Source organism: Pezoporus occidentalis, unplaced genomic scaffold, assembly GCF_034315485.1.
Source record: "Pezoporus occidentalis ecotype Australia unplaced genomic scaffold, CSIRO_AGI_Poc_V1 ctg37, whole genome shotgun sequence".
In the NCBI taxonomy this organism is placed as follows: Eukaryota; Metazoa; Chordata; class Aves; order Psittaciformes; family Psittacidae; genus Pezoporus; species Pezoporus occidentalis.
The window spans coordinates 2,579,651-2,605,741 of NW_026915691.1; the positions used below are offsets into that span (position 1 = coordinate 2,579,651).

The window sequence follows — 26,091 nt, forward strand, 5'->3', positions numbered from 1 at the left end:
TGGCATGCCTGTTCATCCTACCCTGTTCACTGGCTATGACAGAGCAAACGCAAGAGGAAAAAAAGAACCTCTCCATCCTTTTAAATTGATGCAGAGAAAGATAAATCAGTACTTCAGCCTTGTCTTGGTCCTAAAGAGCTTTTCTTCTTTTCTCCCTGAGATTAGGACGTAAAACTGGTATTTATCTATGAAACAATATCCCTGCTTCATGTCCATATTGAAATAGATTCCAGTTTTTTCAGTCTTGCAAGATTTCCAGCACATTAATTCAGCACAAATGATTTATAGTTGATGAACAATTAAAGTGTATTTCTTTTTCATCATCTCAGGCTCTGTGACTGGATTACTAAATGATTCTTCAAGCTTGCTCTGTCATTACAGGTTAGCAGTGGGATGAATTCACAGGAGAAATTTCTTCCTCCTTGCAGACCCAGCATCTGCTCTTACTGCAGATCGGAGCAGGACTGGAACTCCCCAGATAATCTTCTCAGCATAGCTTTTGTACAGTATTTCTTTGGACCTACAAGAAAGCTTTACTCTGAATTTCAGTTTATTGTGACATTCCAAAGTCCTTCCACACTACCTGTTCTGTCTGGAACATTTGATGTAGACAGATGCATCATTTGGACCTGTCAGTGTATTTCAAAACTAGCAACAAACAGGATTTCTTTTGCTTACGTTTGGAAGAGTAATCTTCTTAAATTCACAGGGGTAAGTGTGGTGGAGAAAAATCAGATTAAGGTACTGGTTGCAAACAGTCCTCACCTCCAAATTGCTTAAATGTCATTAGGTGACATTTAGCTAACATGTCTTGATTCTGCTATGCTGGAGGTGGAAAGAGAACCAGAGTAGCTTCATGTAGACACTTCACCTTTCAGGAAAGGACATGACAGGTATAGTTGTCAACACCACTTGGTTTTGGGAGGAACAAATAGCATGGAAATGAACAGAAAGGGAAGGCAAAAAAAAAAACAAACCAAGAAATGCAGTTCTGTCAGCATAGCTGAGAGCTACACTAGGCTGTTCTGCTTGTAATGTCCTTGTGGGATTCCCCTCCATAAAAAGAATTGAAATGTGCACTGACCAGTACCTGTGACATGATTCTCTTCACTACCACCTAGTGGGAAACTCCTTCACTAACCGAATTCCAGAGGCGCTCCTGCTCTGCAATCTCATCCTCACCCTGATGGTAGAAACAGTGAGTAAGTGAAGGGGGAACAGATGGATGACTAGGAAGATGCACACAGGGCTCTTTTTTCCCCATGCAGGAAAAGGAACATGAGGAAAGAGAACTTGTAATTTAAACCCATTGTGCCCTATGGCATTATCACACCATGCCCTGTAGCTCTGCAGCCAGGCCATGGTTTTTACACCTCAGTCTCACTGAGACTCCCAAAGTTTAACACATGTTGGCTTTGGAGATAGAAACATGTTCTCCTGGATGCCACTGAGTCCCACAAACAGCGGTGAGGAGACACTTGGGAAGTGACTCCAGTGTCTCAGTGAAAAAGCAGCCTTGCCCCTTCTTGGCTCTGAAAGTTTTGGTGGTTCTGCTTCTGATTGTACTACTGAAAATATGGAAGGAGGCACCAAAGAAAAAAGCAGCTTCCTTCTCTGTAAAAATCGTATTTTCGATTCTAATCACATATTTACAGCAAAACCTACCAAATTAAAACATAAATGAGTATATATTTGAAACATTAAACCCATGTATTCAAGTGAGGCCTTTCCCACTGAGATACTCTGGGGTTTGTACAAACAGCTGAAATCCAACCCTGTGAAAGCAGCATATAAATGACAATTATCTCAGATTTTTCACGTTCCTGTGTGCCTTTTGGGACTAAGCTCCCAATGCACAAATAAAAATCAGTTGGGGACTTATGTAGCTTGCTTTGCCCCAGAGCCAGAAATAAGGGTGAACATTACAATAATAGCTCTCACGTTTCAAGGAGGGAAAGATGTTAATGTCATTGAGGCCAATAAAGCATTTAGCTGTCTCAGCAGGAAGAACAGTAAAATGGTAAAAGATTATTAAAAGAACCATATCTCTATGTTTCTTTTGCCAAAAGCAATTTTGCCACCCTATTCAGGGTTCTATACAGGCTCTCTGCTAGCACTTCCACCATAAATATATTTAGGCTTTTTCCCTTCTCTCTATGCTCCTTAAAAAGCCATATTACATTGGCTTTTCCCAGCAAATTGCTGTGTTTTTTTATTGTGTACATTTAATGGATATAATTCAGTAAATTGAAACATCAAAGGTAAAAATGGTGTTGATACAAGAAGTCAGGCCTTCCATTACATTTACAGCACTATACTGTCCATTCCTTTGGTTTTGCCCTAGTGGAATAAGCAGAATACAAACCAGTAAGTCTAAAACAAGAATAATGTTCCTACTGGATACCCACTTATAACTTCATGCGGTTGTTCTCAGTGTAAGTAACCCCCTTGATTAGTAATCTAGCTACTTTATTAGAGGTAGGGAGAAGGGATTACAGTGGAAGTTAATCAAGACAGACTATTATTTACCAATAAAATAGAATTCCATTAGATGAACCCTGTACGGATATTGGGGAATGCCAGGAACCCAGTTTTATATGATAGCTGTCACACAATGTTACCAGTCTGCTACTTCAGAAAAAAAAACAATTTTAAAACCACAGTGCATAAAAGTTGTATTAAAGTGTGTGCAAGAGAATGCAAAGTAGTTGAAAATGTTTAAATAATCTTTATTGAACTTGCCATTAAAATAAAATTGAAATCAGACTTCTTGTGATTACTGATATATTCCTCCAATCTGCATCCATACTGTTTTATTAATGTAACATTGCTAGTGAGCTTGCACTTTATAGTGGTGTAAGGCTGTTTCTGTCTTGCCAATGAAGCACTGATTTTGAGGGGCCTCAACCACCATATTAATTACACCTAAGGAAAACCAAGTAATTCTGCAGGATAAAAACCACAAAACCAGACACTGCAAATGTGACGGAAACATGCAGCTGTCTTCAAAAGTTTCCCCTATCACAATCACAGTTATCACATTAGTCACAGTGACTTGAGAATCCAGTCACGGCCAAGCAAATTGTTGCAATTGAGGAAATCAACATATACTGAGCACTGGTAATAGGTGAAAATGGGGATAGCAAAAGGAAAACCTCTTCTTTCTAATTGTCATCCTCAAGGCAAAATCCCCGAGTACAATTCAGTTACAGGAGAATGTTGTCTGGATTATGGCACTGCACAATTTAGTTCTTGCTGTACTACTGGGACTATATATTTTTAAAGTTTTGCAGCTTCCTTGGCCTCTGCTATTCTTATTTACTCAAAACTGCACATCATGCCATGTGTAATAATCTGAGAAGTATTATATTGCAATCCTTCGTGCCAGGGTATAAAATAGGGGTGCTGGCTAATTCACAACAGGAATCTCCTTCAGTCTGACCACTAGCAACTTGCAACATTTAAGAAACACTGAAAAGCTCACTGTTTTTCCTGCACTGAAGAATCTGAAATACTTAACTGGAGCGCTGAATCATTCACTAGCACAGTCTGGCAGGTTACAGTGAATGTAAAGATGGAAGCGTGGAAGTTTGCTTGTTTTGTTAATTGTCCAGGCTCCTCCAGTTTAAAATGGACAATTCTATTAGACCAGAAAGCCCTTCAGGATAAAGTGATAGAGAACATTTACCTCCTCCTCAGTATTTGAAAGGCTTCCATATTCAGCTAAGGATTTTCCACATGGCATCCAGTTGTAATGTTCAGTGAGGTCCTAACACACAAACAGATGTTCATTTCTGGTTTTATAGACTTCAGAGTTCACTGGTTTCAAGCCAGGCTGTTCTAAAAGCCTCCACAGCTAAAGGTCTTCAAGGCAAACAGAAGCAACAGCATCAGGACTTCTGGGAGCATAAGGAATCCTTGAAACCACACAATACAGACAGATCATTTGTTGCTATGTTTTCTTCTCTTTACAGTTTCCATTGGCAAATATTACTGTTCTTTGTCTAAACTTAATGGTCTGTGTCCACATCCCCTCAAGCATTCCACAGGTATATTATATATTCTTACAGAACACAGATTTGACAATCTTTTGGACAAGAACAATGGTAATATTTTCCATCTTAGTTTAGGTAAAAGAAACCAGCATGTCAAAGATAGGCAGAAATAAACAACACAGTATGACAGAATCTCCTCTGTCACATACTGCAGGAGCCCCACTATCTGTTCTGTTTGCAAAGTCCTTCAATTATAAGGACGTACCATGCAGAAACTGTGTCATGGTTGGAAAGTGTAACTACAACTGACAATTAGTGTTATCAGCCAGTAATGTTGGTGTGTCTACCTGGGTGGAGAGATGAGAAAAACTGTAATAAGAAAATAAAATGCATGGAAACAGAATCACAACATTGACAGGAATGCCAAAAACCCCTCACCATTCTTTAAATACTAAAAAACATCTTTAGAAGCTCAACGAATGAAAACCTCTTACATGAAAACCTCTTACATTAAATGTTTTTACATGGACTCCAAAATGTTCCTTTTAGCCACACAAAGTCTTCTGGATCCATCCGAGCCTTTCTGAACTCACTGTAGGGAGGTGAGCTGGTACTCGACCGCCATCTGAAATGAAAGCTAACAGTTAACAACAGCCCTGGTTGGAGGGGCCAGCTTGCTGTGCCTGGAGGGAGGAAGGGGTCCAGTTTGCAAAGAAGCTTTGTCCTCCAGCTGCTGACTTAGCATGTTGTCACAGGAGCCTGGAGCATGGCTAGTGGTGCCCACAAAGGGAAAACTGGGGCCAAGGTCACTCTGCAGCATTGTCTTGAGACATTATCCAGTTTGGGGACAGTCCTACTTCTTAGCTTAGGCTTAAAGGGTGTGTATCAAGAGGGATAGGAAACCTTTACTGAGACAACAGCTGTAAAAGAACAGGAATCATTTGCATGAAACGCTTGTGTTTCAAGTCCACATGTGCACATCAAGTTATTCTCTAATGTAGCCACTCAAAGTGGATAAACTCATTCATATATTTTCAGACAAAGAACATTCAGAAAAGACAATTTAGTCATAAGGGCTCCCCAGGAACTGCCCTAAACAACTCCAGCTGAGCTAGCAAGCCAAAGGTGGGAGCAGAACCTTAGAGCAGGGCTGGTATCAAGAAGGGATGGAGGTAGATAATAAATGGGAACCACAAGCCTGGCCAGAGCACTCCTCAGAAAAAGCAGGGCAGGGACTTTCAGCATGAACCAACACTATTCCTTATCAGATGCTTGACTCATAAGCTCTGTGGGGCAAGTCCTGTAATCCCCCAAATTATGGGGGTACACTGCTTCTGCTCATCAACTGAGCAATAAACACAGCAAGTTATAATTGAGGTACTTGTATTTGCATATCAAGATACCCAGCAAGCCAAAGCCAGAAGTGAAAAAGTCATTTAACGCTTGACATGCTGCCACAGGATTCAGCTGGAGCTCTGCAACATCCCCTGAGTTGGGGGGAATATTCACATAGACGTGGTGGTCACACTTCTGTGCTGGGGGAACGCACAAAGGCCAATGAAGCTGCCAGTGTGGCTTTCTCTCAGCCCAAAGCCTTTGGCAGGGGCTGAGACTGGCTGATCCTCACCCTTGCTAGAGCTTTGAGTGGGCTCTACCATCTTCCAAGGGCAGCACCTTCACTTGAACCACATGCAGTCAGAAGCGCATTTTCCTTTTGGGTACACCACCTCCTTCCTTCCCTAAAACTAATGGGCCCACAAATAAGACACATTTCTCCATCCTCATTTCCCTCCTTTTCTTTCCATAGCTTACTTTTCCATGCTGCCAACCTTCCATCCCTTCATTTTCCTCTCCTTCTCTCTTCTGCTTCCCTCCCTTTCCCCCTCCCCCTTTCTCTCTCCCTCTGTACTTTGTGAACTGCTGCGGCAGTGCTGAAGTCCAAAGTTCAGTAACTTGCTAAGTACACAGATAAATATGAACCTTGGAGAATTTACATTGCTCCAATGTAAACAGATAGCCAAGGGTCCCTTTATCAGCACTGGCTCAGGACAGTCGTGGGGGGTCTGAAGTGGCTCCATTTTGTATTTTGGGTTTTTTTGGGGGGTGTAGAGGCGGGAGGCTGCGCTGTGCCCACTCTCCTGACAGTCAGGCGCGTCACCTCGGGAACATGGTGTAGGGAAGCTGGAAGCAGGATAACCCGAAATTCAAATCCAAGGGACACCAGCCTGAAGACCATGGTCTCAAAGCTGAGTCATCTTCAAGTGGAGCTGCTGGGAGCGCTGCTGGAGTCGGGACTAACCAAGGAGACCCTCATCAAGGCGCTGAGCGAAGTGGAACCCTATGCGCTCCAGAGTGAAAGTCAGCGCGCTATCAATGCTCTCCAGACAGAGAAAGGGGAACCCTGTCCCGACATCCCCAACGGAATGGGGGAGTCCAGGTTATCGGAAGATGAAACCTCTGATGACGGGGAGGAATTTACCCCTCCAATAATGAAGGAGCTGGAAAACTTGAGCCCTGAGGAGGCTGCTCACCAGAAGGCTGTGGTGCAAAGACTATTACAGTAAGGACAGATTTGCTGCTCCTCTTTGCCACTTTCTTACACTCTCCCTCTGAATCTCTTTTCCTTTCCCCTTGCGCTCAATGCCCCTTGTATTCACAGTTGATCTAGCTGCATGGAGGCAGTCTTCATCCTTGCCGGGACTCACAACATCCCCACATTCTTTATAAATACTCAAACTTTCCTTTCATCTCACTTTAAATGCATGATAGGAGCCCTGGAGCCTGAATGCTTATTTGATGTGCTTATATCATCACGCTTCAGAACTGTCTGAGGCCTGAATAACTTGCATCTCTCTGACTGAATGGTAGGTTTTAGGATTTATATTTTAAAGAGGATTCCATCAGGAAAGGTCACTCTTAACTGGAGCTATATTTGCCTGAGTCTGTACAGTAACATCAAGGTGTGATGTTTCCCTGCTCTATTTAATGAAATTAATACTGTTCGTTTCACTAGTTTTTGCAATAGATTATTGGCCAAAGACAAACCAAGAGAACTTGTTCTTGTCATTCAAGGGAGTGCAAAGCTCTCCTGACTTCAATGGGGATTTGTCTTGTAGAAAGAGCACACACCAAATACATGCAGAGGTTAAAACCCGAGCAGAACACTCTGCTTCTGCCATGCACAGCCTGTCACGACTACAAAGTACATCCACAGCAACAATGACAGGTTTTACTGCCATGCAAATTTTCCTTTGCATCTGAGCATTTCTGAGATCAAAACACAATAAGCCTGAACTGATAAGCCTCACAACAGACTCGGAAAAACATTCACCAGGATTCCCATTTGGGGTTCTTGCTAAGATCCAGTTCCTATGGGTGACCTAAGAGGTTTGTCCAAGCAAGGATCAGGTCCATCCAACCCACCTATCACAACAGAACCAGATCCTTGCCCGTCTGTTTTGTGGGTACTTTGACATGATGAGCTGAAGATACCACCACGCAGTAACATCCTGCACTTAGAATCTGCACTAAACCCAAAATCCATCTAGAGAGTTTCTCAGGCTTTCTGACCACTCCCTTGCACGTGCAAAGGAAGTTAACAGAAAATGTAACAACAAGAAGCAAACATCAAACCCCATCACAAAAGGCCAGAGCTGTATAAACAGCATGAAGAGTTAGCATTCACTGTAAGCACTTAGGAGAAGAAAGCGCCCTGGCAGGCCGGGGGTTGATGACTCTGCAGTAGTACCCAAGAGAGGAAAATCCACTGGATCAGCTCTTACCTGGGTGGGGAAAACATTCCCAAAATTTCCATCTTCCTTCTGGCCCAGTACGTGTCTCACCTCTTCCCACTCCCAGCTGTGTCACATCTTTTAGGCTCCTCTGTTCTCTTTACGACTTTTCCATTCTTTTTACATGTTTCCTTTCTCTCTTCACTTTTGTCTCTGCTCCTATGCCTCCCATTTTGTTTTCTTCTTGGCTAATTCTCTCTCTCCCTTCCCCTCTTTTTCTTCCTCTCATCCTTGTCTCCTTCTCATCTTCCTGAGTCTGCGTACAGGCCTTGGGGTAGTTTGAGCCCAGTGGCACCGGGCGGGCCCTGGCTAGTTACTAATTATCCAATGGCTTTATTATTTCTCTTTTGTCTTATAAATTTATAGATGAAAAGACCCTGATAAGCTTTTTGATCATTAACTTCTGATGGTTTATCAGGTATCTCTCCACTAAGGAAGCCATGGAAGGTGAAGAGCAGCACCTGGCTTTGTAATGAATGGGTGAAGCAGGATTAAAGTGCCATCTGCTGTGATCTAAGAACAGATATGCAGATGAAGGGAATTCCTTCCTGCCACCCTCACAAGCATGAATCCTGGTTTCTGATCCTCCCTGCCTTTTTGGGAGCTTGCAGCCAGTCTTTCCTGTCCTTACTACCAGCCTCACCACAACAGTCTTGCCTCTCTTGCAAACCTGTGATAGTAATGCTTTCCTATGAACAGTCTCACACCTCTCTCTATACAGTCACTTGAGCAGCATTCCCATTTTACAAATGGGAACTGAGGTACAGAGAGATTCCATGACCTATCTAAAACCCTAAGACAGCGCAGAGAGGACTGGGCAAGAACAAAGATCTCCAAAGCCTTATACTGGGTCTTAATTGCAAAGCTTTAGACTGAAACATCAGAGTTGTCTTTCCTCAGTCCCCCGTATCACAGGATAGAGCAATTCGCTTCTGCAGTTGGGGACAGTATGAAGGGACCAGAGGCCTCAGTTTCAGCAAAAAAACATTAATATACTTATGGAGGATTGTGACAGATCAAAATTAGGCAAGGTAAAATGAGAACAGTAGGAAGTCTGTATTGACAGGATTAAAATTCCTAGTCAAATATTCAAACAGAGCAGCTGCATGTCTGAGAGCCTATTCAAAGCATCTGATCCACTATCAGGGTTCGATAACTTGTAAGCAGTTGTTACCTACTAATAAACTTTGTTTCTTAAGAACAAACCTTTCCATTAGAGATGCCTAGAGGTAATGTCCTTAAAACAGTACTGTAAGCATTGTAAGGCAGGCAGAACATTTTACAGATAAAAGGAAGGCAGGCAAGAATCTCCATGCACAGGGATTCCCAGTAAATATTCAATGCTTATAAGCTATTTCAGCATCTACACTAGGATTTCAAATCCAGAAACCAGATGGAAGCACTTCTACCCTCAGGCAGAAGCCTCTTTTGGCATTATTAACAATTCCTGATCTAATGCTGTAGACCACACTTTAACTCCGAGATTGACTTGTGGGCAGCTATTAGTGACACAAGAAAGTCTTTGTGGTAACTGCAGCCATTGCTTATAAGGTAGAGTCAGGAAAGTGTCCACTGACAGGCTTTCCAGGAGCTGGGAAGGAAAAAAATGGCAACACCAAGAGACCAAGTATGTCCTTGCAGGACTATTAAAGTTGAAACCACAGTTTAGAAAGCACTGGTCAAAGCTGTGTAGAACAGGATGTAGAGAAGATACATCCCCATGACGGGATGAACCTGTGGGGATTGATTAGAGTTTGTCCCTACAGAACAAAACAATGCTAAAGGTAGTTCAGACAAAGGTTTCTCTAGTGAGGAATTCACAACATTTCTTGCTGTCCTTTGATCTGTCTCACTGATCTTCCATAGATTTACAGTTTGAATAAAAACGTTCTTTCCCTATTGCTCCACACAGAAAACAAATTGCAGCTATGATAAAGAATAATTCAGTAGGGAGATAGAGCTGTGTGGAGTAATCCCCTGATATTCCCCAGAGAGAGGCTACCTTGGGGGAAGGGACAGATCACACTATCACAGGTACAGCAAATGGAGGGAGGTAGAGCAGCAATCCACCTGTAGGGCAAGGGGTGAAATTCCATTAGGAAAGAGAGAAATTGAGATAAGCAACAGACTTCCCCTGGAGGCAGGGATGAAAGCACGTATTCCATGAGGAAAAAAAAGAAAACAAAAGATAAAATGATAAAGGTTCAGTCTTTTCCTGCCCTTAGAATGGCTCTAGTTGGGGAATCTGGAGATGAAGCTGCCACACCCCTTTCATTTCCACATATAAAGCAAGATGAGGCAAACCAGGCCAAGTTCAATAGAAAAGAACCCTGATGGGATGGTCTTACCTTGCCTGCTCCCTGCCTAGCCCGGCTCCAGGCTGTGCACTGCCATCAGTGAGGGTTGTCTAGCAGGCTCCACACGAAAGGGCCAGAGGATGGTCCTGAGTACTTCTCTGAACCTCTGCTTAAGCAAGGTCTAGTCCAAAGCAGCAATTCAGAACTGCCTCAGGGAAATGAAGGTTTCTCTTGCCTCAGAATGTGAGAACAAGGAAGAAGAAAAGGAGAAACAGAGAGAATGAGGAAGAGGAGGGAAAAGAAAGGAACAAAGGAAAAAGAGAAAAGTCAGGAAGAGTGAAGGAGGGAGAAGGTCCCCTGAATGTTACATCTCCAGCCCTCTGGAATGGGTTTTCTTTAATGCTAACAACTTGATATTTACTTTCCATTTAAATTTGAGATGTTGCTATAAATTATCAACCAGCCTCTTGTTCCCTTTGAGTTTATAACTAACTACCTGGGTTACTTATTGTTCAGGTAACAAAAGGGAGGTGAAAACGCCCTTAAAAAGTGACCTCAGAACTAAGAAAATGGGAAGCTGGTCTGGAAAGAGGACCCAGGCCCCTGTGGTTGAGATGAGCCAGGGAGAGGGGATACACTCAGATGGCAATAGGCAACTGACAGCAGGAGAGCAAGATTTAGGAAGAGTTTAAAACTAACTGTGTGAGAAGAATTTGGAGATGGGTATTAGACCTTGGAGAACAAGAAAGGAGTGGGGAGGCAGCTTGCATGTGGGGGGAAAGGGAAGCCAGCAGGTAGAGAACTGCCTTGGAGACAGAGGAGAGTTTGAGCAAGGCAGACCCACTTCCCCAGTTCTGACTCACTGAACCAACTGAGATTTTAGTGCACCTACACATAGGGAAACCGGGTTTAGGGTGAAATCCTGCCCTCTGACAGCCAGTCACAGTCTCACCGCCAGTGAGAGAGCGAAGCTTTCAACTTGCGATGTCTTACTCGATGGTGAAAGCTCTGCAGGTGGAACTAGGTATGTGGGCAATAGTTCAGGCAAGGGTTCAGCTAACCAGCTGCCATCACTTGTACTATGATGTAGCCTTGGGCCTAAAGGAATTGCCACATTGATATTGCAGCCTGTGCTTTGACTATGTACAGAGCAGCTAGGATGCCATACAACTGTCTTACGAAATCATGCTGTACTAAGGTCCCCCTGCACTGTTTTGCCTCACAAAGCTCCCTGCTCTGTCTCAAAAGAAGACAGAAAAAACACAGGGCTTTAACCATTGTCAGAACAGACTCATAAATGCTTCCTGCTACAAAGAAGTGAGTATCTCAACAGGGGAGATGAAAGTAACTCATGACTGGGATGCAGGAAGGAAATCAACATGTAACAGAGGTTTCCATCAGTGGCAACACAGTCCTTCCTCTTCCCATCTGAGCCAGAACTCAAATCTAAGAGATTCCAAGTCAGAGCCTTTTCTCCTTTGTACAGGGACTTGTGTAATGAATTCAGGATGCAAGTGCTGGCTTGGCTGTCACAAATACAAAGTGGGGAGATTGGTCCTTGGTTTGGACAGCAGGAGAAGAAAAAAGAACACCATCACAGCTAGGAAAGATAAGCTTTTGTAAGTTCAGCTGATCTGAAGCCTTCGAAAGACAAAGATGGTTAAGGGAAGAAGCTAGAAGCCTCTATAACAAGCGTCCCACCATAAAAAAGGAACAAAGGTTCCTATTTTAAGCAAGCAGGTTCTTCAGAAGGCTGTAACTGACACTGTTTCTGTCACATTTTAATGGCAGCAGAGCTTGCTCCTTGGACTATCCAGCCATTGGGAGACAGCAGCAGGGGAACAGAGATAAGAGTGTTTGTACTGAGAGAACAGGTGTGGACTTTGTCCTTCTTATCACTTTGCAGCCTCCACTAACCTCCTGAGTCAACAAAGCAATGAGCAGTACAGCCGGTGCCTGTACAGTTGGTGCTTGTTGCTCAGACCTCTGTGTTCTTGTGACAGTTTCTGCACAATCCTAAAGTATCTTCTTTTGCCCTGTTGCTGCTTTGGTGCTGGTGTTGGATGCTTGTATTCCTACAGCACACAAGCCACTTCCACCAGACATTTCACACAGAAAGCATGTTAGGATGCTCTTTGTGAACCAGAGGCTTTTAGGTAGAGAGGCTCCAGCACTGCTTAGATCTAGACTGCCGGGTTTCACATCTTCAGTTTTACTGTGATTTTCAGCTCTGGCAAAGTCAATACACACAAATAAAGTCACAGTCATGTTTTCCCTGTATTCCTTAGGAACCTTCATGGATACTCTAATCAGAGATGCTAAAAAGCAGAGATTCACATTTACTGTGAAATCCCAAATCAGATTAGCTCCTCAAGTTTGTGAGCAGGTCTCAAATAGGTCTACTCCCTAAGCTGCTACCTCAAAGGAGGGCGGCAATTGTAGGAATTAATGGTTTGCCTGTTGTTCTTTATTGTATTTATAAGCTATGACTGGTCCTAGATGTTAACCAGTGTGTTTGAGTAACTTAACAGATGTGCAAGAACATAATCCTGGATGGCTTGGTGTGCACATATGCATACATGGCTGTCACGTCACAGTATAATGAGAACCTGTTTTCTTTTCCTGAATCACTGCAAGGCAACCCAACCTGGACCAGAATCGGGGCATGAGCTGGGTTCAGCCTAATATCACAATGAATCTGTCTTGGAAAATTAAGCACACCTGCCTTTAGGTGTACTTTAAAGCACCTGTGCTTTAAAGAAAGAGGGATAGAGAAGAAAAGTCATGTAGGGAAATGGAAGAGTGTGGTCAATTCTGTAGTCAGAAAACATCCAACTGAATACTGAAATGCAATTCCACTTCCCTCCTCATACCATTTCTCACTAGCAGCAGAAGTGCTTTATATTCACATTACTATCCATCAGGGAGCTCCATTCAGTGCCCATGTCACTGCTCAGCACTTTATGTCATTTTCAGATGACAACTGCCTAGACAGAACAGCCCAAGAGCCCACATACAAATGAGCACAGACAGTACATACTATGGTCATGTACTGGGAAATTTCCTCGGTAACCAAAGAGCTCCCTTCTAAGGGGAGATCCAAGCACCTAGAATCAGTTTAAAGGAAGCTAGTGCTACATCTTTTACACTTCATCTCTCATACCATGCAGTTTTTACCCTGAATGCAGAGTCAAAACTGCACAAAGCACCACACTGAGGAACAGCTTTCCCTTACACAGCCACTCAACACTCTGGCCTCACCAAACGCAGTGGTGATGACTGCCATGCAAGATGCATCTCAGGAGGTAATACTGCACTTCCTTGGAACCCAGGTTTGCCAAGTGCAGGTCTTAGATCTCTCTCTCCTGAGAGCTGTTTTCTGCTCCTTCCAGAGAAGATCCCTGGCGAGTAGCAAAGATGGTGAAATCCTACCTCCAGCAGCACAACATCCCTCAGCGTGAGGTGGTGGACACTACTGGTCTGAACCAGTCTCACCTCTCACAACACCTCAACAAGGGCACTCCCATGAAGACCCAAAAAAGGGAAGCCCTCTACACCTGGTATGTCCGCAAGCAGCGAGAGGTGGCCCAGCGTAAGTATGGCAAAAACTGCTCTCCTGTCTCAGCTTCATAAAGGCCTCTGCTTTCCCTTGCTAATCCTTACTCCCTATTTTTGTCAAGGCAAAAAGGAAAGAAAAGCCACTTTTAGCAGGAAGATTAGAGAACCCTAGGTCAGTGTTCAGTGGTGGGGTGAACCAAAAGCACTCCCTCATGAAGCAGCCTGCCATCACCCACCCCAGCCACCATTTGGCTAAAGAGAAGCAAACTAATACTCTCCATTTGCCATTAGAGTTCTACACCCATCCTCAGACTAAAGCAGTGCAGTAGACAAATGAGAGAATTTCTGCTCAAGAACTAAGCTTCTGCAATTTCAGCTACAGCAACAGTTGCTCTAGCTGCAAAAGCAGCAGGCTGCTATATTCACTGTGAAAATCCACTGTGGGCCATCACCTCATGCCTTCTAAGCCCCTTCCTTACAGGCACCCACTGGGACCCATCCCTGCAGCATGCATTTCTATACTCATGAGCCTGTCTGGAATGTGTCTTTCTTAATTTTGTAGTGGTGGGTTGCAAATAAACTTGAGACATTTGGCTTTTGGATGGTTTTGGAAGCAGGACTACAGTCATGGGTCATGACAACCCAATGCCAACACTACATGGGGTTGGGGAAGAGTGGCTGGAAAGCTGTCAGGAGGAAAAAGACCTGGGGGTATTGGTCAACAGCCATCTGAATGTGAGCCAGCTTGTGCCCAGGTGGCCAAAAAGGCCAAACAGCATTCTGGTTTGTATCAGAAACAAGTGTGTCCAGCAGGGCCAGGGAGGTGACCCTGTACTGGTGATGCTGCACCTCAAATACTCTGTTTTGGGCCCCTTACTACAAGGACGTTGAGCTGCTGGAGCGTGTCCAAAGAAGGGCAGCAAAGCTGGTGAAAGGTCTAGAGGACAAGTCCTCTTATGAGGACTGGCTGAGAGAACTGGGGTTGTTTAGCCTGGAGAAAAGGACATGTAGATGTGGCACTTAGGGACATGGTTTAGTGGTGGACTTAGCAGTGCTGGGTTAATGGCTGGCCTCGATCTTAAAGGTCTTTGCCAACCTAAACAATTCTACAACTATGCTTACTCTAAACTCAGCTGCATTTGCCTTCACTACTCCAAGGTGTGAGCAGAAACACAATGCATGCAAGAGAAAGGATGGGTAAATGGCCTGCTAGGAACATCTTACCAGTTTTAGCAGATTATGGAACTTTATTTCCACCCTATTTCAATTTAACCCTCCATCTTGAATGAGATGTTTTTCAAGGGTAAGCTTCATTGGGCCTGACAGGTACTCAAATAGATGGAACTATTGGAAACACTTCCAGAAAGCAAATTCCCTTGTCCCTTTGTGCCTGCAGAATTCACACACGCTGGGCAGGGTATCCTGACAGAGGAGCCCATGGGAGATGACCTGCCCACCAAGAAGGGAAGAAGAAATCGCTTTAAATGGGGTCCTGCTTCACAACAGATCCTGTTCCAAGCCTACGAGAGGCAGAAAAACCCCAGCAAAGAAGAGAGAGAGGCACTGGTGGAAGAATGCAACAGGTAAAGATGGGTGTCTGGCTTTGAGAAGGAGAGGCACAGCAGGCCCTCTCCCATCTTAGCATTTGCTAGTGCCTATGAGAGGCAGGCTAATGGTACAGCCATGGATTTCACCACTGACACCAGCCACATCTGAATGAAATGCTAAAGCTGAGCATTCACTGCCCACAAAGGACCAGTAATGCCTCATTGTGCTGCTATACCTGGCAGGCTCCTTCCACACAGAGTGCCAGACCACAGCCACTTTGGTGCTGCGCACTTACTCTGTCTCTCTGACTAAGCCTGGCTCAGCAAGGCTCTTCTTGTGCTTTTCCCCAACAGAGCAGAGTGTATTCAGAGAGGTGTTTCCCCTTCTCAGGCCCAGGGACTGGGCTCAAACCTGGTGACAGAGGTCAGAGTTTACAACTGGTTTGCCAACCGCAGGAAGGAGGAGGCTTTCCGGCACAAGCTGGCCATGGACACCTTCAGTGGACCACAGCCCACCTCTGCTCCCCCTCTAACTCCTCACAACTCTTCTTCCCTCCAGCCACCATCAGCTCTCTCACCCAGCAAGGTTCACGGTAAGAACCAACCAGAAGATGTGAAAGAGGAATGGGTGAACCTACCCAAACTCAAGTCACCAAAACTATCTCCCAAGTCCACCCTATTAGGAGGTGAATCGACAGAAAAAGCAGACTTGCTACAAAGGAAGAGCACTGGTGATAGAGAGGTCACGTCTCTGAGTGAGAAGAGCAGCTAGATTAGCAAGGGTGACAAAGTTCAGTAACAAAACTCAACCAAATCTCCTCACTCTGTGCCATCCTGCACTGACCTGGCAGGCAGTAATCCCTTTTCAAGGGGTCATCCACTGGCTGCAGTCTCAAGTCAGCTCTGTATTCTTTCACTCATGCGTGGACCCCTTATTCTTTCCCATACATACAAAGCACCATCAGACTGTGACCGAGTTCTCAGGCATCAGGAAAGATTGTTCTCCATCCAAAACGATCAGAGCTTTTTCAGCTTCTTAGGCCAGAGCTGGCAATTGCTCTCACTCTGGGAAGAGGTACCTCACTGAGGCTCTCCTCCCTATGCCTGCATCCAGAAGGGTGTTTTCTAGTTAACCCTACTTGTTCCCTGCACCACACACAGCCATACCTTAAAGTCAGTATTTCAGGAAGCAGTTGTGCCAAATTACAGAGAAAAGCCAGGGCATAGAGCAAGAATGCCCAATCTCCTGGTTCCCCGGTAATAACCCACCTTGTCTCTGCCTCAAGCATCTAAAAACAAAAGCCTGCAAAAGAAACTGGATTCAGCACTTGCCAATGTTTCTCGGTTTCTCATTTGTGACAACCACTTTCCCTCCTGTTGTGATGCAGGAGTGAGGTACAACCAGCAGCCAGCCAGTGAAGCAGAGTCCTCCAGCAGCAACCACCATGCCAACAGCTCCATGGTGACCACCCAAACCATCCTTCATCAGGTTTCTCCCCCTGGACTGGAGCCCAGCCAGAACCTACTGAGCACAGACACTAAGCTGGTAAGTGATGCATACTTAAGTTCTGTTGACTGGAGGACCTCAGGTCCTCTGCCTGTGGTCACAATATGGAATATTCAGATGTAGTTTTTCCTAGAATACTCTTAAAACCACCTTTATACAGAGAACATTTTACGTAGCCACTTTGCACTGACCATGTAACACTAGCAGGCCTGAGATGCAGGTGCCCTCTAGACTGCTGGTGAGGGCAGGCATTAGAGCACAGGACAAGTGTAGCCGTTTCCTTATGATCAATCAGAACAGTCTATTCTCAAAAAAGAGAGCTCAAGGTAGGATGTAATTTCCTTCTTCCCAGGAGACCCTGTTCTCCTTTCCCCAGTGAGATTCTCATCTCCAACTCTCATTTGAACTCTACACATCTCAAGATAGTCGACCAAACACCAATGGAATTAACAAAACAGAGACCTGTACTTACGTCTATCTTACCTGCAAAGATTAAGCCAAACAGCCTGTACACAGCACATGTACTGGATATCTAGACTGTAGCAATCTGTCTTCCCACAGCAAGTTTCCTTTTGAGATTTGACTACACCTTTTCCCACATAATTAGCAATGAAGCACTAGAATCTACAGGAGTGATCATTTTCAGTTTGCACACATTCCCTTGCTTCCAGGGAAAGGGTAGAAGTCAGCATTACTGCATACTGGCCTGAGGTAAAGTTAAGTTCACTACAAATTAATATGATTTAAGTCTCATCAGTCACTCACTTTGATGGCTTTCTGGTCTCTTCCTGAAGACAACAAAAGTAAAAAGTCTTTCATGAGATCCTGAAAATCTTCTACAGCTGTCTTCCAACATTGGTATCAAGGTGACTTGGTCCACTGTTTAACCTGTTGGTCCTCACTCTTACTAAAGATTTCTTACAGCTTTTTATCTGAGAGGAGAAAAAAAAAGTATAAAATAAAGCACTGACCTTTCTCCATCAACCAAATTATCAGAATGTTTTCTGCTGTTCCACAGAACAACAACTGCAGGTCTCTCAAAGGCCTTGAAAACTCAAAATCCCATTAAAGCGCAGACACAGGTTACATGGTTCATTTTGGAGGCTGAGAAAACCGTCAAGTTAAATTACTCAGTGACTCAAGGACAGACTGAATCAGCAAAACACACAAGCACAGAACAGTCCTGTTGTGTCTAACAGGTACTCTTCCTCTGTAACGGCAGGGAGCTGCCAGGTAATGTGGCCTGAAGAACTTCCTGCATGCCAAAAAAGTCCAAGGAAACTTTTCAGCAACTCCTTTCAGATCTCAACCTGGAAGCTCCCTGCCAAGTGAAACCCTTGTTGTGTGAAAGGAAAATTACAGGCATTTCTCAGAGGAAAAGATGAACAAGAAAAGAACTCCTGGATTCTGTGCTGAACTCTGCACAGAGTTACAAGTTACCATGGAAAATTACCTGAGCCTTTTCATTTGAGCATCATCCTCTACCCTCAGTTACAAAACAGAGGATAAATGTACCCCATAGAGAATGCAGAGGGACAAATCTAGTTCTTGTTTGTAAAACCCTTCCCATTCTTAACCGTGAAAGAACTACACCAGCAAGGACTTACCCTTAGTATTCCGTCAGCTGACCTTTGCTAGTTAACTGATGAGTACAGGGAAACTGCACGCAAGGAAATGTGAAGTCTTTCTAATTCACAAGGGCCCAGGGCAGGCAGGCAGCAGGAGAAGGACATTTACCCCAGCTTTGGGACCCAGCCTGCTGCTGATGGCATTTCCATGCTTCCCCTTTCACACAGGTCTCAGCTCCCGGAGGAACTCTCCCTCCTGTCAGCACCCTGACTGCCCTGCACAGCCTAGAGCAAAATCCACATCCTCTGAGCCAGCAAACTCAGAACCTGATCATGGCATCGCTGCCAGGTGTTATGGCAATTGGAGCTGGCGAGACCTCATCCCTAGCACCAGCGTTCACCAACACAGGTGCCTCAACCCTGGTGATAGGTGAGTAGTGTTCTGCAATGCCTCTGCTTATCAGGGTTCAAGTAAAGAGCTACCTGTAATTTATAGAATTACCTGCCTCATTTTCAGAGACAAAGCCACTAAGCTGGCATTGATGCACACCTTGAGTAATTGTCACAAACACCAAGGCTCTTCAGCAGGACTACTTGCAAGTACCAATGGAATTAAGGGACAGATGTTCCTTATTCATGTTAGAATTAAGTTACACACAAACCCATGTGGGACTTTTGCAGTTTATTCCTATGTCAATGTTCTGTTTTGCTGCTCTGCATCTTCCCAAATATAAATGTAATACTTCCTTAGAACTACGAGAATTGAAGCATGTTCATCGTGCTTGAAAGACAAAGCATCCTGTTGTACTTCCTCCAAGGAGCAGCGCATGCCTTTGGAATCCACAGCATTAATTACTCTTAATTCTGTTCTTCACTATGACAACTTTTCTGAACCTGTAGGAGATTTCTTTTCATTCCAAGACAAGTCTACTGCCAAAGCACATCTCGTTAGATAAAGCCAAATAAAATGTATACTCTCCTCTTACACTTTCTTCCCAGGAAGAAAGAGGCCTTCTTTGATTCCAAGGTGGCAGCTGTGAACTAACATCCGTTTCCTCATTTATACCCAAAATTATGATATAGATTCTAATTCTGTGCAAAAAAGGAAAAACTGGAGATTCCCACAGGGTGGAAATGCCTCAGTGCTGGAGGGATTTGCTGATTTACAGGAACAGGGTCTGGACAGTTGTGGGAAATAAGCAGTAATGTGTGAAACCTTCTACCTCTTTCTCACTGGTCCAAATTCCATAATTGGGCAGACCAAATAAAAAGAGTTTAAACTCCATTCCATGTGCCAGGACAGCTACAGCATAGTATTCTCTGTTGCCAACAGCTTCATAAAGAGAATAAAATGAACTGGACATTGAGATGATGCTATCAGGTTACTTCTGAGTGAGGTATCCCCAATGGAACTCCCTATCAGGTTATCACTGAACTGGTAAAAGTGACCTATACTGGTACACAAGGATGTGTACAGGAACAAACACTGGAAATCAGAGGTGGTTTTATCGTACCTGTCTGCACTGTACATTTTGCACACTCCCACTTTGTTTTCAGACGCATGAAATCTGTTCTCAATCACAGATAACAAACAGAACACCTGAAAAGCAGGATCTGAAATCATCCTGTGACAATAGGCCTGCCACAGTGACTACTTCAGATCACCCACCCTTGCCACGCTCCTCCCACAGTGTGTGATGCTATTGTCATCAGTCTTTGTTTTTCAGGCCTGGCCTCAACCCAGCCCCAGAGTGTACCTGTAATAAACAGCATGGGGAGCAGCCTCACTACCCTGCAGCCTGTCCAGTTCTCCCAGCAGCTGCACCCATCCTACCAGCAGCCCCTCATGCAGCAAGTCCAGAGCCACATCAACCAGAGCCCCTTCATGGCTACCATGGCCCAGATACAGAACCCCCACGGTAAGAATGTGAGCTCATCTGCTCAAGCAAGCAACAAAATGCTCTGTTCTGGAGCATTTGCTGGGTCCTTGGGCTTGCAGCACTCTACTTTTCTATTATTGTTGCTCTAATGATGACATTTTTCTATTGCATTCATCTCCCTGCCCCTCCACTCCCTCTGTTTCGGAGACAAAAGAGCAGGTCCACATGGATGAGGAGAACAACTCAGCCAAACTAGCCTCATGAAAAGCTCCAGCATCCACATGATCTTGTTTTCTTTCATGCACAGCTCTCTATGGCCCCAAGTCTGAAGTGGCCCAGTACACACATACAGGCCTCTTGCCACAAACCATGGTGATAACAGATACAGCCAATCTCAGCGCCCTGACTAACCTGACACCAACCAAACAGGTAACGGCCTTCAGCACATGCCTTTGCTCTCCCACCTTAGAATTGTACCAGTCTGCAGGTAGCTCCTTGCTTGTCAGAGATGTTTTGGGGGTGTGGTCAATGCGATCCCAGTGGGATAATCTTTCTTATCTCCTCATCTTACTGGTACCAGCAGCGATACTGGAGGCATTAGAGTAAGCCCTTCACTGCATCACCAAGGAGGATTTAATCTCCTTGGAAACAGCACCTGCTCACTCTCCTCTCCTGCTTGTTAGAACAGATGTAGAAACCGGGCACTTAACTTCCTTTTCTCTAGGCATTCACACCCGAGTCGGAGACCCACACAGAGTCTGGGATGCACACACCAGTGTCACAGGCTCCAACAATACATTTACAGAACCAAGACACAACCATCCAGCACCTTCAGCCAGGCCCTCGCCTCACCTCAAGCCCTGCTGGTAAGAGCAGCAGCCACTATCTTAACCCTCGTATTGCCCAGTTTCTTTTGCCAACACTGTAAAAATCCAGTAAAAAAAAAGTAACCTGGGCTCATGATTCTCTTAGAGGGCTCTAACAGTGTCTTGGGGGGGGTGTGAATGCTGGTACAAGGAAAAGATTCAGAGTGCAGTCTGTGTAAGGCCAGAGTGGAAATGGGACCCTTCTTCAAAATCTAGAGAGGAAACTAACCTCAAATATATTGACAAAATCGGTGTCCATGAATACCCAGTCTTGTGGGCCTATTTTAGGGCTGAAAAGCCCAAGAACCCCTCATAAAGAGACTCCAGTTGGAGCTTCCCAGTTCTAGGAGAAGAACTAGGACATGAGCAATTATCTACAACCCTCAAAACTGAGCTCCCTGAAGCATATTGCCCTTAGTATTTTCAGGCTAGCTGTGGACTGAAGCTAGGTACATAACAGCACACAAAATAGCAGTTATGTCCCTATGACAGGGGAGTTCAATCATGCTGGAAACGCGAGTGTGCACACATAAGGGGACTGCAGTGAGAATCTGAATTTAACCTCTCCCTGTGCCTTTGACAGTGTCCTCCAGCAGCCTGGTGCTGTACCAAAGCTCTGACTCCACCAACAGCCACAGTCAGTTGCTGCCATCCACTCACAATGTCATCGAGACCTTCATCTCCACGCAGATGGCATCCTCCACTCAGTAATCATGACAGCTAGCTCAAGGGTGACTGCCATGACCAGCCTGTCAGGTCCAGCTCCAACTGTGTTTGCCATCACTGTCATCACTGCCTTCCACGGGAAGGAAAGACTGCTGCACTCAGCCGACCTCCAGCCTGTACTGCCTCATACAAATCACTTACTCAGCTGCCTCCATAAGAGAAGATGTCTCAGGCTCAAGACAGAAGCCATGGAAAGATGATGCTGGCACTAAAATCCAGTGCCTCCCAAAAAAACAAGCAAACCCAAACCCCAACAGCCAACCTAAAATGACCAGACATCCTGCCCCAGAAGATTCAAGACAGGGATCTGAATGCAATATGGCAAAAATGCCAAAGCACAGATGGGACTTTCATTGTCCCCAGCCTCCATCAAGCTGGATCTGTACAAACCTGCCAAGACCACCCTAAGCCATGCAGGAAAGAGCAAAGCTGAGCTGCCAAAGAAGGGATGCTCTAAGGAAGCACCAATGGGAACTATGAGAAACAACAGTATCTTGGAGGCAAGAGTGAGAGAACCTGGTTCCTGACACTGCAATGAAAATCATCATGAAACAAGTTCAGGAATGGCTTGGCACAAACCTGTCAGTATTGGATCACTGAGTACAAGCTATGAATCCTTTAATTAACTACAGAAATACCAAACATTCTCAGTTAAAAATGACCTGCTCTAAAATCATGCTATCCTAGTGGAAATGGCTTGGTTATTTTTGATATAGCTCTGCTTTGTTTTAAATGCAGAAATTAAAGTTTAACAGCAGCAAGGAGATTCCAGTTCTTTGCATTACCCATATGGGCTCTCGTGTGTCTTGCTGAATGAGCCGAGGGTGGCATTCTCCACTGATCCCTGATACTGCATACATGTCCCAATGCTCCACAAAGGGCAGTGATCCCTTCAGTTGTTCTCTATAGAGATGTCAGCTTCACTTTAAAGAACACAGCTCATTCTTAGCTTCTCTGTAGGCTGTATTCTGTAGTTCTTGATATGCAAATAATTACCACGGGTTTTAAGAGTCTTACTCGCACCGAGTTAAGGTTTTTAGCCCTATGGACCTACTTGTATAATTCCTCTTCTAATTATTATTCTCTATTTACTCCCAGTGTACACATCACTAACACGTGACCAGCCAGACATGAACAAAAACCTCACTTAATGTTTTTGTCTTTGTGACCAAACCGGAGTTTCAAATGTAAAATGGATGAAAACCTCTCACGATGGGGCTCAAGACTCTTAAAAGGTTAAGAGAATTTCCAAACAAAAAGCCCAGCAGTGAACTCTTCAGGTATCATACCTGGAAATTTCAACATTGCAGCTGTCCATTACAGTTATTACTGATACAAGCCTCTTCTAGATATCACCAGCCATCACACACTCCTTTCAGTAACTACAGTATGACAAATTTCATCCTAGAATATCGTTTCCTAGTCTCCCATGTGTGTCAGTTGCAAATACATAAAACTTCCAGTTAGCTTAAAAATAATCATCATAAAGCAAGTCAAAAGACAATGTTTAGACCACTATGCATTGAAAACCCAGGTGGTAGCTTCAGTATACTGATGTTTTAACTGCCCATAAGGCAAGTGACTTCTGCTGGCACATTCAGTTAGATTACAAGCCAATTTTCTACTTAGCTTTGCCATTTTTGGATGCCAACTGTGTTTTCTTGAATAAAAAAAACAGGAAGAATCTTACAGTAGGAAAGAAAACATCTTGGGTTTTCCTGTGCTCAAAGAGCAACTTCTATTTCAATTTCTCTAATCTGGCTTTCTGGTCTCCTGAATAGGGCCAGAAAGTTAGAGCTACTGAAACCCAAAAATCTTAAAAGCAGAAGTGTATTTATCCAATAGCAGGTCATTTCCTGAAATACCAGAACTGAAGTATAAACAGACTATAAACCATACTCAACACTACCAAACCCCATTGTATTTCAGACACACAGAAGTCATAATCAGCTAAAATAATGACTGAAACACAGTGACTTTTAACTTAGGTTTAAATCCTTCCTATAGCACTTTCATAGCATTGATCACCAAGCAACTACAGAGACATCTTCAGCCACCTTTGTCTCCACTAGGGGAGCCATCTGAACACAGCAAGAAAGCCACTATTGTACAAAACCTGCCAAATTAAGTAATAATGTATTAGAATTTAATAACAACAAATGCCATGAAAACCTATAAATGAAAAGACATTTCAACAGACACAACCGGAACAGAACTACTTCTATAGGTGAAATAAGTTCACTGCACACTCTGCTCATAGGCAGGGCACCCTGGAGAGGTGCAGATTACAGAAGGATTAGTGAGGTGGCAGGTTTCAACAACAGATTGTTATGATGATCACAGGAAAAAAAATAAGGGGGCCCTGATACGTGACAGGATGTTTTTGATTAATGAGTCTCCCACAGGCTGGAGCTACTCTTAGCAGGCATCTAGGAGGAGGCAAAGAGAAAAAGGAGTTGATCACCTGTTGCCATGTAAACCAAATTCAATTCATCATTTGATTTCTCCAGGACACAAGGTTTGATTTCATAATGTGAAGGAACACACCAGGAGGGATGCAGCTATGATCATAGCTCTCTGTCACACAAGTCTGTGCACAGTACCGAATCCTTTTACACTAGTTCTGCAGAAGCAGCAGCATAGATAACTGCTGTGCAAAGAGAACAATATTCCCTTCTCCAAGGGATACCAACCACATAGGAGGTTACTCAATTAGACTCTCAGGCCACTGAACTTTTAGAACAGAACCTTTGCCAACTCTTGTTGTCAGGGCTTTTTCCCAGCATCCTTCATCCATCACATTCACCTGCCGCTTCCAGAGCAAAAGCCTCACTCTTTCTTTCTCTTCTTTTTCTTCTTCACAGCTCCTGGCAACACTGAGTTCTCTGGGTGACTGCAGTCCTGTCTCTCATGCTGTCCATTTGCAGACACCAACTGTGGCAAATCTTTGCAGAGCTCATCACACTCTGCTGGGTCTGTTATTGTCTCCTGAATATTGTTCTCTCCCCTAATTTTCTTTTTTTTCTTCTTCTTCTTCTTTTTTTTCTGGCTGTGCTCTACATAACCCCGACTCTGATCCTGGCTGGAATCCTGGCACAGTGCAGGAAAAGCACTTTGCTTCATAATGTCTGTGGCTGACACAGCAGCCTCTTGGTACCTTTGCCACTCTTGGTCACTGTCCATCTCACTGGAAAGGCAGCAAAATGAAAGGAAGTTACATTAAACTTTTGCCTTGAATTCAACCAAAACAGACAGAATAATCTGAGAACACCTGATAAACACACAGTGCCTCTGGGACTCCGATAGCTACAGTTATCATTGAACCAGTTTGAAGGCTGACATGTTCTTTACGCATACTAGGAGGGGAAAGGACATACCCCACAAACACTTCTAATTCCCCAGCACTAAAAAAACAAACAAAAAGAATCTGCCCTAGTCAAATGGAGGAGTCAAAGAGACACTTCTCAAGCTTTTCAGCTTCCTATTCCCTTGTGAGAGTCCCAGCTGCCTCTGAAATGTGGGCTGCAAATGTACTTCAAGAGCAAAGGAGCTGACACCACCTCACCTGGAGCTAGATGGCTGCCTCCTCCTTGCTGCAGGGCAAGGCTCTGATTTCCCACAGTCTCCTGGGACAGATGAGGAGAAGAGGCGAAATCCTAGAATATGTAAAGGGGAATTTCAGCCATGACATAAAACAGAAGTGAAAGCAATCATCAGCAATCTCCCTGGGAAGCCTCACTGCTGCTATTGTAATGCTATAGCATTTGACAGCAACTACTTGGGACTATCTGGGAGGACGCAGGGCACAGAGATCAGAGCTTCAAAGTAACACAAACATCAACAGGAATTCTTCTACTGCAAATGCTTATTAGGCAGATGTGTGTACAACCACCAATGGACAGGATCTGTCTCACTTATTTAACTAACAAGGTCACAAAACAGCCACAATGGCTGTGACTAAACTCACCATCATCTGCAGAGTCAGACTGTTGCCCAGAAGTTTGTGAGGGTCCTGATGAGTCCTTCAGGACAGTGATGAAACTAAACAGAAAACCCCAGTCAGGCCTTGGACAGGTTTGTGCAAACTGAGCTAAAGCTGGGTATTTCCAGGAAACAGGCCTACAGGGAGATGTTACACAGCATCTTACTTTTTAATTAGGAAGTGAAGCTGACCCACCTCCCCGCTTTCAGGGCAGATCATTCCTTCTCTCCTGAGCGACACATGCCACAGGAATGACTTAAGAGCAGTGTTTCTAAAACCAACATTAAACACCAGGAATTCTAGTTCTCCAGGCCCATGCTGACACAGTAAAGACAGTGGCAGCCCAGTCTGAGGCATAGTGCCAGCACAACCCT

At 44.3% G+C, this 26,091-nt stretch overlaps 2 protein-coding genes across 5 annotated transcripts in view; one reads left to right on the top strand and one right to left on the bottom strand.

Annotated features, from left to right (window-relative positions):
- Positions 1-26,091, bottom strand: part of CUNH12orf43 (chromosome unknown C12orf43 homolog) — a 139,201-nt gene that overhangs the window by 111,058 nt on the left and 2,052 nt on the right. For 2 of the 4 annotated variants that reach the window (XM_062631260.1, XM_062631258.1), the window contains exons 4-6: positions 25,703-25,854; positions 25,301-25,391; positions 24,494-24,922 (exon numbers count right to left, since the gene is read on the bottom strand). In XM_062631260.1, the coding sequence (XP_062487244.1) occupies positions 24,565-24,922; positions 25,301-25,391; positions 25,703-25,854 (601 nt within the window). In that variant the 3' untranslated portion in view covers positions 24,494-24,564. Of the gene's footprint in view, positions 1-2,452; positions 4,343-4,504; positions 4,621-7,777; positions 9,857-10,134; positions 10,319-17,460; positions 17,628-24,493; positions 24,923-25,300; positions 25,392-25,702; positions 25,855-26,091 lie in introns of those variants that run through there. The other 2 variants (XM_062631261.1, XM_062631257.1) reach the window with 2 other exon arrangements.
- Positions 5,941-23,718, top strand: HNF1A (HNF1 homeobox A). The gene is made up of 10 exons (XM_062631250.1): positions 5,941-6,555; positions 13,476-13,675; positions 15,038-15,224; positions 15,543-15,781; positions 16,577-16,734; positions 18,492-18,693; positions 19,991-20,182; positions 20,451-20,572; positions 20,868-21,009; positions 21,593-23,718. The coding sequence occupies exons 1-10, from the start codon at positions 6,230-6,232 to the stop codon at positions 21,718-21,720; spliced, it is 1,896 nt and encodes a 631-aa protein (XP_062487234.1). The 5' UTR covers positions 5,941-6,229; the 3' UTR covers positions 21,721-23,718.